The 15,455-nt window shown below is 39.0% G+C and overlaps 1 protein-coding gene across 2 annotated transcripts; it reads left to right on the top strand.

Annotated features, from left to right (window-relative positions):
• The first annotated feature begins 738 nt into the window (after nt 1-738).
• Nucleotides 739-7,408, top strand: LOC113510420 (protein-tyrosine sulfotransferase). Of its 2 annotated transcripts, XM_052897670.1 has the most exons (4): nt 739-1,120; nt 1,563-1,600; nt 6,155-6,700; nt 6,894-7,408. In XM_052897670.1, exons 3-4 carry the CDS (start codon nt 6,173-6,175, stop codon nt 7,377-7,379), a joined length of 1,014 nt encoding a protein of 337 aa, XP_052753630.1. In that variant the 5' UTR covers nt 739-1,120; nt 1,563-1,600; nt 6,155-6,172; the 3' UTR covers nt 7,380-7,408. The 2 variants fall into 2 exon arrangements, with proteins under 2 accessions (XP_052753630.1, XP_031768287.2); XM_031912427.2 differs by lacking the exon at nt 1,563-1,600.
• The last annotated feature ends 8,047 nt before the right edge of the window (nt 7,409-15,455 follow it).

The following is a 15,455-nucleotide window of genomic DNA, read 5'->3' on the forward strand; positions in this document are numbered from 1 at the left end:
AGGGGTGTCCCATTCTATGCCGGGACCGACACGGTGGTATAATGTAATGAAATACCTTAAATCTTTCTAAGGTAACTTAACTATTTGTAAGGGACTCTCTAGGTAAAAAAATTCGAAATAGAATAGATGGAATGCAAATTTATATAGTGTGTTGCTGGTTGTATTTATGAGATTGTAATACGTTAGAGAGAGATAGACATATAAAAATGCATCTGCCTTTTGACTAGTCCGTAAATATATGTAACTTGGTTTTCATCATCATCATCTTCCTACCCTTATCCCAATTATTATTTGGGGTCGGCGTAATATGGTTTTATCCATATTACTAAAGGATTGGGCTTATAGTTTCACTTGGTTTTATTGACCCTATAACCCTACAAATTCAAATATAACCTGCTTGCATACTTTCTACATAAATTGTGTCAAATATATAATCAAATAAAATTATCTAGTAAAAATCTAGCAAATGAACATAACTTTTACAGACACATTTTTATACACTAGCCTGCTGTGAACTAAGAAAAATAGCAACTAATAGTGTATCTTTCGTCCTCTTTTAATTAATTATATTTGCATAAGAAGAAAGGAGGCAATCATATGATTTACAGTTTTTATTTTATCAGTCCTTCTATGTAATTCCTTGTTCTTAGGCTCTAGACGGTTTATTTCCGATTTGTTTTAACATTTTGACCGTTATTGCAATGACAATGACATTTGGTATACGTATGATTACTTATCTACACTTATGTGATATACATGTTGCTAACTTCATTAAACACAATAAAATTAAAAATTAACCATATTCATATTTACTCAAAATCGCAATTCTTTAATATTATACCTGTACTGTAATAAAAGATCTTGGATCATAATAACAATATTCTGTATATATTTTTTATGGTATAATCTCGGATTTGGTTTGTTATTGGCTGCGTACTGCAAAAACAAGTACAGTATTGCTGTATAGTCGTTCGCTAATTTGCAAATAATTCAATCGCTTTTTATGTTCAATATTTATTCATACGTTCAGTTTCGTGAGTGAAGTGAAGCGATTTTAAAGAGATGTGTTGGCAAAAAGGGAGCAGTAATTATTTTTTTGCATAGAGTCGAGTTCATGTAGGTGAGTAATATAAACTGTAAATAAGGAATGTTATCCTGAATTATTACCACCAATACATTTGCATTATGTTTAAATTTAATCGATTTTGTGATTAATATTCGTAAATGCAAATATACATGCACCACGTTACTGATTCAATATTGTAATCCACAAAATATTATGTATAAGCCATAATACATGTAATATTTTGGTAGAATAATTTACTGAATTTACTAATTCATGTAGGTAATCAGTCTAAACAATTACGTTACTGTTATAAAATTGGTGGTAGTGCTATTGGCATAGCGCTACTTTATTACTAAGTATATGGAGGCAGTCGGCTACACGAGCCTTTGTAAAATGTGTTGAGGATGCAGTGTCCGGGATCCAGTAGCCATGGTTCATTAGTGTTAGTGCAACATGATAATTATATGCATGAAGTCTTTACATGTAATTGTTACAGGATCTGTTTTGGTCATAACAAGAAGTGGTAAACCTATCGTAAGTTAATAGTACCATACCATATACGGTGTCATGAATATGATGGGTTTTTATCAGTAGTATGACCTCATTATTTTTTGCATTAGTTTAACATTGTTTCATTATTTGTCATTCATTACCTTATCGTACTTTTTTGCAATGAGACTAAACTGTAAGATATATCATTACATTCATGTATGGGCATCAATGTATGGGCTCTACATTTGTTACTAATGTATTATTATGAGATTTTGATATTTAAATATTTTGGTGACATATAGCGATGGGTGTCCTCACAGGTGGGCCATAATCATATTTGTGGTGACATAAATTGTTCTAGCAGAGTATAGGCCAGTGGGCCTTCATATGGTGGGACTTTATTGCTGTGCTTGTGACTGCGTTGTTAGGACATTGATTGATTTGTATAAAAAGTTACTTGGCTCTCTTCATACTCAATTTTTGTCTGAACCATTAAGGCTTTAAAGTGTTACAAGCAAACAACATCAATTTCATGTTTCTAATATCAGCAAGGAGTGATATTGAGCACACATATATTTATGAGTGTGTGTACATACATATAATTACTACACACAATACTGTTGTAGTGGCTGGCAGCCCTTTACACCTTTGTTGTATGTGAAATTGAACATTTACTGATAACAAAATTTGTAATGATCAAAAACCAATAAAAACTGTATGGAACAATAACCAAAAAAGCATGAAATTGTGTACATAGTGAAGTATTGTGTGTATGTTATTTTCAAATTATAATTTTTCAATAAACTACCTGAATAGATATTAGTTTAATAATTATAAATAAATATTTTTATTTTTTTTCATATATTTATTGATATAAGAAGTTAGAAGTCTGTTGTTGTAAGTATAAGAGATGAGTATAAGTAAATTAATTAAATACCATAAATGAAATATATCATACATTATTTTTTTAAAAAATCATGCTTACTGCAAGCACCACAATTGCCATATATCTGACTTGCCCCACCTTATGCCAGAAGTTGGGTACATACATGCAATTTGCCAATTGTACTTGTTGTAAGTCTGTAGTTAGAAATGGAAAGTAGTAAACAAAATAGTTTTATACTTGCAGTTTTCCACATTAGTAAGTCCTACTACTAATATAAATAGTTATTAAAATAAATATATAAAAGTAAATAAATACAACAGTTTGTGAAGATGTATGGACGGACGTTTGTTATTCTCATGTACAAACTACTGAATGGATTTAAATTAAATTTGGTACATCCATGTGTTATACCTCATCCTAACATATAGGATACTAATATATACATGAGAAAACCCCATAAACAATCAACAACATCAGATTTATTATGTTTATGTAAAAAAGTGATTGATTGATAGTTAAATTTCTTGTATCTAGATTTAATTTTAGGTCTTGAATAAGAATCTTTGTAAATTTTTTTATTCCCAGTGAAAAAACAAAGTGTATAGAAGATATCATAGACATACTGACAGACTGCCAATGTAATCATAAAAAGGAGGCAAGGAAATTGTTATTCTATTATATTATTAGTCACATTTGAATTTATATGGAGTTGAAGTTGCAATAAAAATCGGTAAAAAAAACTTTTAAGTTAAACGGTTTTATTTGATGTGCACTGAAAACTACAAAATAAATAAATAGTTACTTACCTATCAACCTACGTAGGTGATCTCGGTCATTAATATCTCTGATGGTAGTGGTTGTCATAACATGAACTATGTCAGCGGTCGAAAGGCAGTTCATGAGAGAACACTAACACCAGGGTTTGCTTGGTAGGTAAACTAAGCAGCCCACACTATAACAAGTAGGTATTTTGACCTTCTAGTTCAGAAATATTTTAGTACTAGGCAGAATAGCTTTTAGGCATATTAGACTAAAATAAAAACGTGGGGCCCATTAACTATTTCTGTATTACTTTCTACTATACTAAGTGTGGATTGCATCGACTTATTATAATCGTCATCATCATCATCCTAGCGGTTTATCCCGGTCGCATCCGAAACCTCATAGCTCCGGAGTCCAGGGTCCGCTGAATCGACTTACTATAATCGTAACTGGAGGTTTGACCATCAATAACCAGCAGTTACGGCTTCACCAGCGAACACCGAGCTCATGATCTACCAAAGTATAAGATATGCTCTGCTATAGGTATGATTTCAGAGGGGCCCCACGTTTTTATTTTAGTCTAATATGCCTAAAAGCTATTCTGCCTAGTACTAAAATATTTCTGAACTAGAAGGTCAAAATACCTACTTGTTATAGTGTGGGCTGCTTAGTTTACCTACCAGCAAACCCTGGTGTTAGTGTTCTCTCATGAACTGCCTTTCGACCGCTGACATAGTTCATGTTATGACAACCACTACCATCAGAGATATTAATGACCGAGATCACCTACGTAGGTTGATAGGTAAGTAACTATTTATTTATTTTGTACTTTTCAGTGCACATAAAATAAAACCGTTTAACTTAAAAGTTTTTTAACCGATTTTTATTTTCTTGTTTTTAGTATTTAGTGAAATTGTTTACCGAATATTCCTCATTCTATTTAATTCATTCAGTGCATCATTATTACATGGTTTCTTACCTGATAATTTAGTACAATCTAATTCCTCAATACATAGCCCTTCCAGAGACTTGACTTAGAGCCATGTATGCTTGTCCTTCCTCAAACCATTTTGAGCCCAAATATACTACTGCATGGTCGACGGTGCTGCCCTGCATTTTATGGACGGTGAATGCCCATGACAAAACTATGGGCAACATCCTTTTTTCAGCCATACCATAATTGAATTTTGCTGGAAACTGTATGGCTTTAGGGTAAATAACGTGCATGCCGTCTGTGCCAAAGTCAATTAAAACTGATGATATATCTGTTTCGTACATTTGGGTTCGACGGAACTGAGGCCAAAAAATTACTGTAATGTGGCCTATAGCGTTATTTACCAATCCTTTTGTAACGTCAATGTTGGACCGCAACATTACTTTTGCACCTACAAATATTTCAAGTACTGATGGTAAGCCTCCAGTCTTATTTATATTTGTTGGTATTTTTTGTTTATTGTTACCATGTTGTTCCCACGATTAAGGGGCATTTTGACGGTCGACCCCCCCCCCCCCCGCAGTCCAGTAAAGGGGCAAGGCTTAATATACAACAAGATGCGCCCAATCTTGAGGGGGAAGCGCTTACGACATTACATTTTTATCCACCCTAATGCCATACAGTCCTCGGCACGTTTTAACCTATTACCTTAACTTGGGTGGTATAACTACCGCTTACTAACGAGGTATCTAATTACCTATTTTTTTTTTTATCTGCCTCTAACGTCACACAATCTTAGACGCAACTGTTCTCGATACGACTAATCATGCCCCCACCTAATACGCCATTTTGTAACAGCGTCCATCTTGAATTTGAAATTTTGACATAATCATCGTGTTTTACTAGTGTAGCCCTTTCATTTGATACCCATATTGCGGGGGTTAAGGAAAAATATGTAATCCGCCATTTTGTATCGGCGGCCATCTTAGATTTATAATGTTATTGATTTTATTATATTGTATTGTCATCTAAATTAAATGTGTGTACCAAATTACAGATCAATCTGACAACGGGAAGGTATTTAAATTCCAATTTCTAATTTTGACCCAAATAAATAAATACCGTACGGGTCGAGCTAAATAAAACCGTTTAATAATAAAAATGCAAAAAATCCTATATTTGTTATAATTTTAATTTTAATTCATGCACCTTTATGGCTTGGATTATATTAGATAGGTATGTTTTTCCACCAATTTTTGTACAAAATATTTCTGATAGTTATATATTATTGCATTTAAAGAGATAAATAATTAACACTTAAAAATGTGGAATTTTGTGGTTTTTTCCTAATTTATGTTGTATACAAATACAACACATTTATTTCTAATCAACTATGTTTACTTAAAATTAACTCCATTTTAAAGTATAAATATATTTAGAACTTGTTTTATTTATACTCTTGTCAAATCAGCTTTGAGCCTATATTTTTTATTTTTCTATTTGTTTGTCTCACTCTGACATATACATTATCATATTTTTCACTTTTATATTATCATTCTATATACCTAATACTGTAAATAAGATATTGATGTTACATTACTTCATATGAAATAAATTTCATTATTTGATATTAACCATATGGGTCTCGATAGGTGGACAAAGATCTCCACCCAGTATGTGTCTACTGATGGACAGCGTAGCCGGGACTGGCCCAGGAAGCGATTGTGTGACGATCTAAGTGCTGGACTAAAAAGGACTGCTTTGAAGTGGCACTGAATGGGAAGTTTAGATAGGAGATGGGGAGACCTATGGCCGGCAGTGGGACATCATGGGTCAGAAAATAATAGATAGATTTAAAATATGACGTAAGGCACGTGTACCACTATATATCTAGTCGAGAGAGCTTAATTTTTAGAATACGAGTACATGTCATAATGACTGTTTCAACCAATACCTGTTTCTGATACTTGTATTACAGTTAAAATCGGGGGTTACATTGGATATATTTTTTCAGGTGGGAGGCGGGGGGAGCATGGGTAGGGGTGCGCGCTGGCGGCTGGCGGCGGCGCTGGCGGCGGCGGCGCTGGTGACGTGGGCGTGGCGCGGCGGCGGCGCGGGCGGCGCGGGCGGCGGGGCGCGGCGCGGCGCGGCGGCGCCGGTGGAGGGCCGCGAGCTGCCGCTGATCTTCATCGGCGGCGTGCCGCGCTCGGGCACGACGCTGATGCGCGCGATGCTGGACGCGCACCCGGACGTGCGCTGCGGCCAGGAGACGCGCGTGGTGCCGCGCATCCTGCAGATGCGGCAGCACTGGGCGCGCTCGCAGAAGGAGAGCGTGCGCCTGGAGCAGGCCGGCGTGTCCAAGGCCGTGCTCGACAACGCCATCGCCGCCTTCTGCCTCGAGGTCATCGTGCGCCACGGCGAGCCCGCGCCGCGCCTCTGCAACAAGGACCCGCTCGTCCTCAAGATGGGCACCTACGTCCTCGAACTTTTCCCCAATGCTAAATTCTTGTTCATGGTGCGCGACGGTCGTGCTACTGTTCATTCGATAATCACCAGGAAGGTGAGTTAGCTAGTATTCGTAAGTCGAGTGGTATTTTAATGACACGTTTTAAGTCTTCAGTCCTCGCATTATGATTCGTTCGTATTAGTATTCGTAAAAATATATTGTATATACATATATTCTGTATTATATGTGTTATTAATTATTAAATAATGTGTATTGTGTTGTATTAATTTGTCGATCGCAATCTCAGGTGACGATCACGGGCTTCGACTTGACCAGCTACCGCCAGTGTTTGAACAAGTGGAACCACGCGGTAGAGCTGATGTACCAGCAGTGCAAGACGATGGGCCCCGACAAGTGTCTGATGGTGCGGTACGAGTCGCTGGTGCTGGCGCCGGAGGACACGCTGCGCCGCGTGCTGGCCTTCCTCGAGCTGCCGTGGGACGAGGCCGTGCTGCACCACGAGCGCTACATCAACCAGCCCAACGGCGTCGCGCTCTCCAACGTGGAGCGGTCGTCGGACCAGGTGGTGCGGCCGGTGAACCTGGACGCGCTGGACAAGTGGGTGGGGCAGATCCCGGCCGACGTGCGCGCCGACATGGCCGAGCTGGCACCCATGCTGTCGGTGCTGGGCTACGACCCCTGGGCCAACCCGCCGCGCTACTCGCCCGCCGCCGCCGCCGCCGCCGCCTCCGCCTCCGCCGCCGCCACGCAGCGCGCGCCGCAGCCACCTTAGACAAATAATAAATAAATTATCACTGTTGTCTTGGTGTTTTTAATTATAGCCCCCACATTGTAAACGAGTGTAGTAGTATGTTGCGCGTTATAATAACGAGACACCGGACCTGCTGTCTCGTCTCATGCGTGCGACAGCGCAGATCTATTAAATGGAATTATTCTTAAAATACATGAATCGATTGATGTGAAGGAATGTTGATACAAATTGTGAATTCAATGTCTGACCGCGTGACAGCTTATTGTAGGTAGATGTTATTATTAAAATTGCGCCTCTTCATAAGGTACCATCATCATATCGGCGTCCACTGCTGAACTTAAGCTTACCCCTTAGTGGGTTTTGCCAATAGTCATGCTTGGCAGGCGGATTGGCAACCGTAGCCAGGCTTTACAGATGTTTTCCCATAGAGAGAGCCCATCCCTCGCCCTCCCTTAATGGACTTATGACACCCACTGGAAAGGCCTATTCTATGCCGGGACCACGTGGCTGTTCTGTAATTGCTGTGGTAACACACCTCGGACACTTCACTTGGACTTCACGATCCGTGATTGTCACAATTACAGAAACTGTATATTTCTGTAGTGAATTGAATGTGTGATTTTGAAAAAGTTATGCCTCGTTCATTCGACTCAATAATTTATTGCATTCTCATATTGTAACAATATAGATCTTAAGCGTTTGAGGTACAGTATCAAAATAATTATTTAAATCTTTGGAAAATAACAAAGGTGTACTTCAGTTAACCAAACTGCTGATTATTATATTTTTTTTAACACGGGGGAAACGAGCATACAGCTCCCTGATGGTAAGTGATAACCGGCGCCCATAGGCACCCGCAACACCAGAGGCATGCATGTGTGCTGCCGGCCTTTTGAAAAGAAATATGCTGTTTTCTTGAAGCTGACGCATATTTGAGAGGGCGTGAGGTTAGACCACAGAGAGCGACAGGGCGTGTGCATACTATACCTAAGTACTATTTACTTTATTACTTATAATGTGGTATTAAGTAGTTAACAAATACGCTCAAAATTGTCAGAATTGACTTCCTCGCGACTGGAGAAAGGATGCAGCTATTGTGATAAACGCAGTGAGTCAGTTGATAGGGCGACGATGAGCCTCCCTACACATTGTGAACGCCAATTTTGCGAAGATTTGTGTATTTACTGCACATATCGTCATAGTCGTAGAATACTGACGGATCTGACAAATATTATATTTTTAGCATCAGAAGTGGAAAATAATAAAAAAAAAAAGAGGACGGTAGCAACACAAATGATTTAATACTTATTATTACAAAATTATAACAATTTTATAAAGATATTTAAATAATAAATCGAACAAATCACCAATCTTAAGTAATTAAAATAATAATAAACCGATTACAGCAAAACACGTCACACACACCGTCTGCGCTCCTCGAGAGTTGGCGAACGAAAAAGACCAATGCTATGAACTACCCGGTTTTTATAGGCTTGGCTCCCCACTCCTTGCCCCACTCCTTGTTTTTAGTAGTCTTAATATCTAACACGGCCTATCCTGACGTAGAGTCGTCCTCGACTCTAGCATCTTCGTCCGTGCTCGATGATAGACACAGGTCTTCCTCTAAGACGTTCTGTGGCGTGCAGGTGCTTCCTTGTGATCCCGATGGTCCTGCTATAGGATCACTATCATCAGAGTTATCTGAAACATATATGAATCATACACACAAAGCTCGCGTCTTTATCACATTCATTCGTCTAACTTTCACTCGTTATTTAAGGTAGGAAAATTAATTCACTTTCATATTTCAATCATAAAAGATCTGGGTTATAAAGAGCTCAACTTGGGGACATAGTGGTAGGTTCTTCTCTTCTCTGGGCTGTTCGAAGTCCAAACTGGCAGAGTTGCTACATCTGTGAACAAATCAGGCAAAGGGCGTCCCCAGTGCCTGCATCAGCAGAGGCATCACTGAATCGCTTGCTGATACCCGTAAAATCTTTACACACCATTGTAAAGCTTTACGTCACCAGTCAGACAGAGGCATCACTGAATCGCTTGCTCTGACCGGTCCGGGATGGAGGCATCACTGAATCGCACATCCCAATGTACCGTGTACATTTGACTTAGAAGTCACACCATATGAGTCTAACAGGTTACCAAACAGCACAATGTTTATAACTCAGCCAGTCACTGTGTATGTGTGTAGTGAAACAGGGAGGTTATTTTAATGGGTTAGTATTAGTCAGTGAACGGCGAGCTTGATATGTGTGTATGATGTAATTTTGTGACTGCCTAAGATACAAACGTGTACATACAAAATAGTAACCGTCAACTTACTTGCAAAAAATGGGGCGCACGTTTCGGGACACCATTCCCCGTGCCACTGAACCATGTATTCTGCTGCCGCTTGTGTAGTCTTCCCGTATGACCCACTCAACAATTTCAACTCATAGCGGCCACTAGGCAAAATCCTGGTGACTTTGTACGGTCCTCGCATTCCTGGGTCCAACTTACCCGTTGATTGCGAGTATTTAATGACAAACACTAAGTCATTGACTTTAAAAATACGAGGTGCACACCGATTTCGATTAACGTAATTATTTTGACATTCCCGATTTTTCTCCAATAATTCGTTGGCCCACGCCCTTCGAATTGCGCGCCAACCTTCCCTATTACATAAAGATCCTTCCATTGCTACGTCTCGTACCAGTAAACGGATAAGTGGCGTCGTTGCTTCGGTGCTAACAAGCAGGTTCAGAGCTGACGTCTGTGTCGTCTTTTGTTTTGTAATATTCAAGATGAGTTGAAGCCTCCATAGCTGATCTGACCATGACGCCATCTTATGGTTGGCTTCGATTCTAATCATGTTAAGTACGGTCCGCACGTACCGTTCTATCTGACCGTTAGAGTGGTGCATCTCAGGTGTTATATAGTGTACTGAACAACCGAGTTCGGAGATGAACTTAGTAAAAATGGACGATTCAAACATTGCCCACGGTCTTTTACTAATAATCTTGGTACACCGAATAATGATATAGCATTAGTGAGTATACGTACAAGTTCGCCTGCGTCTTGCCTATGTATTGCATATAACATACAAAACTTTGTAAAAGCATCTACTATTAGCAACACAAATCTATAACCGTTGGACTCGGGCAATGGTCCTAAGGCGTCTAAGTGCAAAGTATCAAAAGGGGTGTCTGGCTTTTTCCATGAAGTTATTAGCTGGTGTGGAGCCCTGGGTACACGTTTTTTGGATAAACATACTAAACAATGCGTAACGTATTTGTTAACAAATTGTCGTAATCCAGGGAACCAAAAATGTTTAAGTATTAAATCTAGAGTTTTGTCCGCGCCTATATGTTCGTGTCCGTCATGAAATATTCTCAACAAACTTAACCGATGCCCCTTTGGTATAAAACAAAGTAGTCTCGGTTCATCGCCTACTGGAGAATAGCGATAATTAAGGGATTAAAAATAGCTAATATGGGTTCACTGGTTAGACAAGTTATGATTTCTTGACGCGCACGTTCTTGCTCCGGTGTCCAACAAAAGTCAATATTTTTCTTAGTTAGGCGTGATATGCAAGCGGTTTTGGTTGCATAATTTTTTTTATGTAACGTCTAAAATAACCTGACAAGCCTAAGAACTGCCTAACCTGTTTAACGTTTGCGGGAGCCGGTGCGTTCACCAGTGCTTCCACCTTACTCAAAATCGGCCTAACCTGACCTTGGCTCACCATACGCCCTAGGTATTCTACTTGCATCGAGAGAAAGGTACATTTCCGTAAGTTAATAGAAAAGCCCGCATTTGTCAGAGTCGTTAACACGTCTCTCAACAGGTTAATACCTTCTTCGACTGCGTGACTCATCAGTAAGACGTCATCTACGTAAACTAACACATTACCAGCCTCAATATGTTTGCGAAGGGTTTCGTTAATGATACGTTGGTATACAATCGGAGAGTTAGTCAATCCGTAGGGCATTTTCAAATATTCAAAATGACCCTCTGGAATGACAAATGCCGTTCGGTGTATAGACTCCTCATCTATTTGGATTTGATGAAAGCCAGTAGCCATATCTAAACTCGAAAAATATTTAAAGTTACCTAATCGATCTATATGGTCGTCAATGAGAGGCATAGGATAACGGTCTCTAACAGTTACTCGATTTAATGCTCGGAAGTCAACGCACATTCGATCGCTGCCATCTTTCTTTTTCACAAGAAGGATGGGGCTAACATATTCTGAATTTGAATCGTGAATGATACCTTTTTCTTTTAAATCATGTACTATTTCACGAACTTTGAATTTCTCTTGATGTGGTAATCTATACGGTCTATAAGCTATAGGAGTGTCATCCTTAACGACAATACTCATTTTGCCTGTAGTAACAGTTGTTGAAGTTGTACCAGATATCAAATAATTTGAAAAGTCATTAATCACTAACATGAGCAAATTGCGATCATCACCTTGAAGAGGTGTATTGATTTGGTCTTTTGTATTGGGGACTACCGTATACTTGCTGTTGTGTCATAGGTGAACGCGTTAAATATTGTTTAGCTTTAGACCTAACATAAGTGACACCGTCGCGATTAAGTATATCCGTACCTATTATCAAAGGAAATGCGATGCATGACTCTGGAACGACTACAAAATCCGCTTTAAGAGTAATTTCATCAAATTCGATAGTCAACGTTACATAAAAATTGGCATGAATTACTGTTGCACTGATTCCCTTTAACGCACAATTAATAGGTTTTAATTCACATGAAAGATATTTTACTACCCCGGATGATATAAACGAAATATTCCAGGCGCCACTATCAATGGGTGCGTCAACGGGAATACCCTGTATTACCGCTGTTACTACGTCTTTGCTTCGAGAGGGATCCGTTAATAAAAGGGTAGTGCATAAATTTAGGTTTCGTTTATTACGCATATTCGATCTTTCTTTTGCGAAACAATTTTCCTCGCGATGGCCCGGTTTCTTACAAAAGTCACATTTTGTGCTTTTGTATTCGAAGTGACAGATCGCTGCGTAGATTCAGAAGAATCAACAATAGCGTGGGTAGAAACAATAGTGTCCTTTGGCTTTTTCGTGCAATTCAACCTTTTATGTCCAGACTGACCACAGTTAAAACACCTAAGGGGACCTTTCATATGATTTAAAGGTAAGGGGCGCTTTCCTAGATTATTTCTTGTTGCCGTACTATTGCTAGGTTTAACGTAAATATTAAGAAACGACACTATGTTGTCGCAAGTCAAATTAGCATTCGCTGCGGCGGCTCGGATTTGAGGGTCACTAATACCGCGTATGATTATTAGTGTCATGAGCTCCTCACTTAGTCCCTTTACTACACGTAAACGTAATAGGCTACGTCGAGCGTATTCAGCATAAGTACAAATTTTTTCGGAAGTTGTTTTCATAATATCGAATAGTATATTGGCATAGTCAAGTGTACGCGGACAAAGTGGTTTAAATTCTTGTAGAAAATTGGACCATGTCCTTTCATTAGTTACCCACTCGTCTAACCAAGTGCGCGCGTCACCCCTGAGGCATTTCGATACACGTGACAAACACTCCGAATCACTCCACCCGTTAGTATCCTTAGCGCGTTCAACCTCTGCACACCATACCTCGATATTATGAAGTGAGGGATCAAAACTAGACACAAAATGGTTGCGACCGTTGTGAACTAATAGATTTAATCGCGTCTGCTAATGCTTGCGTACTATCTACTACCCTATCTTCGCGGAAAGCTTGATCAACATTGTTAATAATAATATCGGACCGGGATGTGTCCAGTTGGCGATCCCCAGGTGGGGTAGTCACACGAATGGGAATATTCGATACGTTATTTTGCTGTACTTTAGTTACGGTGACATTCCTACTTGGCGTAGAACAGTTAAATGTTACATCGGAAATGGTGGGTAATTCGAGATTATGTTGACAAGTATTATCACTATGATTATTTGTGGAGTAATTTTTTTCTAATGTATTTAATCGCGTCAATATCGCTTGTAATGTTTCTTGCATCGAATTATGGGATACTATGGGTTGGCGAGGAGGCGTGTTAGTACGTTTATTCCGTAACCTAGGCTGTGATGTTTGCATCCTATCTCGCGATCTAGTAGGTGATCTATAAGTCGACCTATGGCGTGATCTAACATGCGATCTACTATGCGACCTATCACGCGATCTACTATCACGGTCGTGTCGACGCGTCTTGCTGCGCGACTGACTCCGCTTATCACAGATAATGTTCAACAACAATTGTTCATGCACATACAAGAAATATAAAAACAAAAGAAGATTGATGCTTTGTTGATCTTATATTAAACAGATCGAAAGTTATAGTGGGCATTTAAGTTCTTTATCCCACTTCTGATTTTAGCATCAGAAGTGGAAAATAATAAAAAAAAAAAGAGGACGGTAGCAACACAAATGATTTAATACTTATTATTACAAAATTATAACAATTTTATAAAGATATTTAAATAATAAATCGAACAAATCACCAATCTTAAGTAATTAAAATAATAATAAACCGATTACAGCAAAACACGTCACACACACCGTCTGCGCTCCTCGAGAGTTGGCGAACGAAAAAGACCAATGCTATGAACTACCCGGTTTTTATAGGCTTGGCTCCCCACTCCTTGCCCCACTCCTTGTTTTTAGTAGTCTTAATATCTAACAATATATATAGATCCGTCAGTATTCTACCACTATGACGATATGTACATACATATATTTAGTCTATTCAAACAAATATGTTTATTCTTTTTCCCATACAAACTTTTTTTTTATTTTATTTATACAACTTAGAATGGCAAACAAGCTGACGGTCAACCTGATGGAAAGTGGTAACCGTCGCCTATAGATATGAGCAGTACCATAGACATAACAGAGTATACTGTTTCGCCCATGATACCCCCCATGCGTTGCCATTCCTGAGGACTCACGAGGACCCGACAAACCGAAACAGCCATGCAAAGTCAACTGCTTCACGGTAGAAACACGAATGGGACAGAGGTACCCAAGCAATCGACTTTTGTACAAAGTCTTCCTCTGTTCCTAATTGCCAGTTAAAACATTTCAGTAACTATAATAATAACGCCAAATATATTAATGAAAAATGAACTATATTTGAAAAGTAGTGTGTGTGGTTTCCTATGTCTAGTATAGTGTTATATTATTTGTGCTTATGTGTTGCCAAATGTGAAATTTTAGAACGGCGAGAATTTTTTGATAAATAAAATTTAGAATAGTGCCATCTATGAATTTCACGAAACATTATCATACCATAAAATTTGTTTCCTAGCGTCATCTCAGTATCTCATGTGGATACTAGATGTCGCTGCTTGTTCTTCAAACGAATAAATCTTTTTCACTTCCGATGTAACTACATAACAGTGGGATAGCATATATATGTATATGTCTATCGTAAATATTGTATATCATCATCATCATCATCATATCAGCCTTTAATAGTTTACTGCTGAATATAGGCCTCCTCCTTGGGGGTCAGGCTTCAGAGATGTTTAAGAGGGACGCTGCTGCCCATCCCTCGCCTTCCCTTAGTTGGTTCTTACGACACCGACGCGACGGGCAAGGAAGGGGTAGCCTATTCTATGCCGGGATCACACAGCCATTTGTTGTTCTATTTAGTGGACAATAAATAAGTACATGCTGTATGGTCCCGGCATAGAATGGGCCACTCCCTTCTTTCCCGTTCGTGTCATAAGAAGCGACTAAGGGAACTTAATGGTCGAAGGATTGGCAGCAGCGTCCCTCTTAAAACATCAATAAAGTCTATGTAACTGCGATTGCCAATCCAAGCGAGGCAACTACTGCCAATACTTCCCTTATCGGGGAGACTTATGGTCAGCAGTGCATCGCTGACGGCTGATATGAATCATCATCAGATGCAATGAATACATAAATAGTAATAAAAATATTTATCTTGTTAATCAATCAATCAAATACTATATTTGCCAAATATACGTGTTACAAAGAGGCGTAAATACTCACATCTGGGTTGGTTTTATTATTTCCTATCATTTGCTGTACAGACCGTGGCCCGTGGGGCTCA

The sequence above is a fragment of the Galleria mellonella genome, unplaced genomic scaffold, assembly GCF_026898425.1.
Source record: "Galleria mellonella isolate WM207_F2 unplaced genomic scaffold, CSIRO_AGI_GalMel_v1 utg103, whole genome shotgun sequence".
In the NCBI taxonomy this organism is placed as follows: domain Eukaryota; kingdom Metazoa; phylum Arthropoda; class Insecta; order Lepidoptera; family Pyralidae; genus Galleria; species Galleria mellonella.

Excerpts from the sequence above, each read along its gene's own strand:
- LOC113510420 (XM_052897670.1), top strand. The coding sequence starts at position 6,173 with ATGGGTAGGGGTGCGCGCTGGCGGCTGGCGGCGGCGCTGGCGGCGGCG. Across the intron at positions 6,701-6,893 it reads ATTCGATAATCACCAGGAAG|GTGACGATCACGGGCTTCGA; the intron begins GTGAGTTAGCTA and ends TCGCAATCTCAG.